This window comes from Crocuta crocuta, unplaced genomic scaffold (genome assembly GCF_008692635.1).
Source record: "Crocuta crocuta isolate KB4526 unplaced genomic scaffold, BGI_CrCroc_1.0 scaffold482, whole genome shotgun sequence".
Taxonomy (NCBI): Eukaryota; Metazoa; Chordata; class Mammalia; order Carnivora; family Hyaenidae; genus Crocuta; species Crocuta crocuta.
This window is the reverse complement of record NW_027527459.1, coordinates 1,745,556-1,749,653: the sequence shown is the minus strand read 5'-3', so window position 1 is coordinate 1,749,653 and position 4,098 is coordinate 1,745,556. Positions and strand designations below refer to the sequence as shown.

Sequence of the window (4,098 nt, the reverse complement as noted above, 5' to 3'; positions counted from 1 at the left end):
AAATCATGGGCTACCTTAGGGCTCATTTCAGGAGTTGTCTATCCTCCCTCCTTGGGGATATCATCTAGTCCCATGCCTTTAAATACCACCTTTGTGCTAATGATTGCCAGTTTCATATCTCCAGCCCCGGTCTGTCAAATTTACTTGGCTATCTATACATTATCTCAAGGTTAATGTTCAATCTTCTATCCTTATTCTTCCCTTATACTTTCCCATTTCAGAATGACAGCAGTGTTCACCTACTTGTTTAAGCCAAAACTTTCATTTTTTTCCTTTCCTTCAATCCCCATATCTAGCCCTGAGGAACTTCTCTGGATTCTCTCTCCAAAATATGTCTCAAATCTGTCCAATGACCCTGTGAAATGTAAATATTATTGTTTCCATTGTGTAGTAACATAAGCAGAGATTAAGAGAATATGTTAGTAATTCTCCTAAGGGTACTCAGCTTTTATGCAGAGGAATCCTTATCTCATGTCCACTATTTTTTCTATCTTCCTTTGACCCACAGAGAATACTTGTGCATGAATTAGCAAACAAATTGATTTACACAGGAATCTATAGCCATGGATTTATCAGAAGAATATTCTCACTTACCGAAAAATAACTCAGCTATCTGTAGAGTAGAAACCTTTGTTACATAGAAAGAGCCTTCTTACAGGTAATATAGGGTAATACTGATATCCTCACATGTCAATACCTCTTAATACATAAAACCAGTTTCAGAATTTCAGATTATAAAAGATAGACGACTTGGCTTCCAGAGCATTCTCTGTTTCTTTCAAGGATATATGGCCAATTGTACCCCAAACCTGTTGGGTTACTTCTACCACATTCTTTCTATAGGCTTTTATCCCCCATTTCCTCCTCCAGCAAGGATATTCAGTCAAGAAAAAGGTTTGCCAAACTTTTATTTTAGCTTCTCTACTGTCATGACTATTAATATTCAGCATTTCTCAAAAAGATTCAAGGGGACGAAGAGAGAACCTCGGCAGAGCCAGTATACAACTTGATTATATTGGCCAAATTATGAATGACATTTCAAGATAAGACTGTATTTTAATCAACCAGCATTCACTTTAAATGCTTAAAATAAATGCAGATAAATGTTTGTATGTTCAGGGAAACCAGTTGATTATCATCCCTGGCAGCTTTACCTTTTGTACATTATAAATTTTATTAGAAAGCTCTTTCCAATTGTAGAACCTCTCTTCCTGAATGAAGTTAGAGCACTGTTTTACCATGTGTGTGTTTTCCCCAGTGATTGCTTATAGCATCATAAAATCCTTGTAACGTTATTTGTGATCTTAATGAATTTTTAGTGAAACCCACTTGACATTTGTTTGGCATTGACTTCATTTCTAAGCCTTGAATGCCATTATCATTTTATGGACTTTTCAAAATCAATTTGACTTCGGGTTTATTTTATACTTAGAGACTTAACTATCTTTTTTTATAGAGTTCCTTGCACATTCACTCAAATGCTAGAGGTCTTTGTGACATTTTTTACAATTTTTTTAATGTTTATCTTTGAGAGAGAGAGAGACAGTGTATGAGTGGGGGAGGGACAGAGAGAGAAAGAGACACAGAATCTGAAGCAGGCTCCAGGCTCTGAGCTGTCAGCACAGAGCCCAAGACAGGGCTTGATCTCACAAACCATGAGATCATGACCTGAGCAGAAGTGGGACGCTCAACTGACTGAGCCTCCCAGGTGCCCCTGTGGCATCTGGTTTAGATATTTAAAATATAAATGTAGAGTGGGGTTTTTGGTAATTCTAATGTCTTTTGGGAAAAGTAGACTGGTTTTAATACAATATGTAAATGTATCTTCCTTGACTGTCCCGCAGAGCTCTGTACCATGGAGTGTGGTAGCCATGGAGTCTGCTCCAGGGGAATTTGCCAGTGTGAAGAAGGCTGGGTAGGACCCACGTGTGAAGAACGCTCCTGTCATTCTCACTGTGCTGAGCATGGCCAGTGCAAAGATGGAAAATGTGAGTGTAGCCCTGGATGGGAGGGCGACCACTGCACCATTGGTAAGTACCACCGTACTGCGCAAAAGTAAATTGGATTGACTGAAGAAGGAAAAACATTTTAGTGATCAGTCACCAGGCTTTTCGTAGAATTTGAGGTTGGAGGAGAGAAAGGGGCGGAGGGTGAGCCACAAGCTTGAAAGTTGGGTTAACTGGAAGCTTTCCTCTTTTGTTGCTAATTATCTTTAGTTCTTTCTATCTTTAGTGTCATTTCTCATTACTTCTGTATTCCTTATAGTTTTCTGTTTTCGCTTTGAGTTACTCAAATGAAAGATGATACGTTGGAATAAAGTGTCATTAGTTAATAAGAGAAGTGCTTTTGTTGTGAATGTAACATTCACTGCCCATTTTTCCTTTTGAAAAGTATAGGTTGTTGCAGTTGAAAGCACTTAGAGGCAATTTCATTAAATGAGACTGCTTTAACAGGGGCCATTCGATATCATTAGGAGCTGTCTTTAATGTATATGAGGAAGACACTCCTGACCTACCGTCAACAGAACATCTGTGTTGCGCTGTGTATCGGGGGCGTAGAGCCTCCGTGCCGAGGCAGCCACCCTCTCCTGTCCCCTGTCACCAATTGTGCTAATGTTCAGGATGCTGCCTGGGAGAACAGTCNTGCACGTACAGACGGACAGGAACGACTCCCATTGTTCAGCTAAGGAAAGTGGGTCACTGAGCGTTCCGGTGGTGTTGCACAAGCACACAGAAAATCCATGCAGAGCAAAGGCCTGGATACCCAATTCACTGCTTGTGGGCTTTTTCTTTCCCCCACCAGACTATACCACAGCTTTCATTTTTAGGTGAAAGCATCTTGTTATAATGGTTGGAAACTTCAGAGTAACGTATAATATATATGACATTTATAACATATAATCTTAATAAACTGCATTAGTACTCTACTGACGGTACATTTAAATCTTGTTCTGTGACTGTGGAAAATATTGAAGATTCATTAAAAAGGTGGTGAGGGGTGAGATTCCGACACAGCTTAAGTAATTACCTTCCCGCACTACAGTAAGCGTATTGCCTTCACATAAGACGATTTAAATATTGTGATGATTACCGAAGGTGGTTACTCCAGAACTCCCTTCTCCAGATATAACTAATAAGAAGTTCAAGCTCGTGCTTCTTCACAGAAGTTATTCCTGAAATGTAAAAATGCAGCTCTTATACTTTTAATGAAATATGACACTTTTTTTAGGAAACCTCATAGAGTTTGTTGCAGAAAGGCCATTAATATCTTTCCCACAGAAAATATTATTCGCAAACTACACAGGCCCGTGTACCAACTTGTGAGCTGCAAGCATTTCGGTAGTTCACAGTTTGCCGCCCCACTCCCAGGCAACAGATGGCAAACCATTAATACATGTTGTATAGCTGTGGTCTCCCAGAAATTCATTCAGTCGCTCTTTTCCCCCCCCCTTTCAGCTCACTACTTAGATGCTGTCCGAGGTAAGATTTTTCTCACTCGTTTTATAACAGAAAAATACTGCGAACGGAAAATATGCATGTGGTAAAGCAGGGTGGGTGGAGTTTTGTGTCGGTCGGTCGGTCAGTTGGGTTTGCGTGTTTACTTTTGGCAGGCTTCCTGAAGTGTCATATTGTCAGGTTCCTGCTGTAATAGTGGGACTAAAAAGTAATTTGTTTTTCTAATGTCAGAGAGCTGTCTTTTGCCATTCTGTAGAATGGATTGAAAGGCAGTTTTAAGAACTTTTGTTCCTGGGCCTTCTCTGGAGTTTGGTGCGTGTGTGTGTTTGTGCATATGTCCTTGTGTACGATGCAGGTAATTAGTAAATGAACTAGGTTTGGAGAGACAGCTGAACATTTCCTTTGACATAACAATATGACTCTAAGTCCATGTACAGTATCCTTTCAAGGACAGAAGAGCCATCCTGTTATAAGTAACCCATCATGCATCCCCCAAGGATCTGCCTTTGATTGAGACAGTAAGGGGCTTTCTGTCAGATACCCTGATGCCTTTCATTACTTCGGCCTCAGAAGGTTGAATATTTTCCAAATTTCCCCTGATTTCTCTTTGTCCATTGTATATCCATGACAATGGAACTAGATA

General features: G+C 40.0%; 1 protein-coding gene across 1 annotated transcript in view; it reads left to right on the top strand.

Moving 5' to 3' along the window:
* TENM1 (teneurin transmembrane protein 1) overlaps nucleotides 1–4,098 on the top strand; it is a 556,664-nt gene that overhangs the window by 370,381 nt on the left and 182,185 nt on the right. Inside the window, exons 12-13 of the mRNA XM_077763513.1 lie at nucleotides 1,845–2,030; nucleotides 3,456–3,479. Of these exons, the coding sequence (XP_077619639.1) occupies nucleotides 1,845–2,030; nucleotides 3,456–3,479 (210 nt within the window). The remainder of the gene's footprint in view (nucleotides 1–1,844; nucleotides 2,031–3,455; nucleotides 3,480–4,098) is intronic.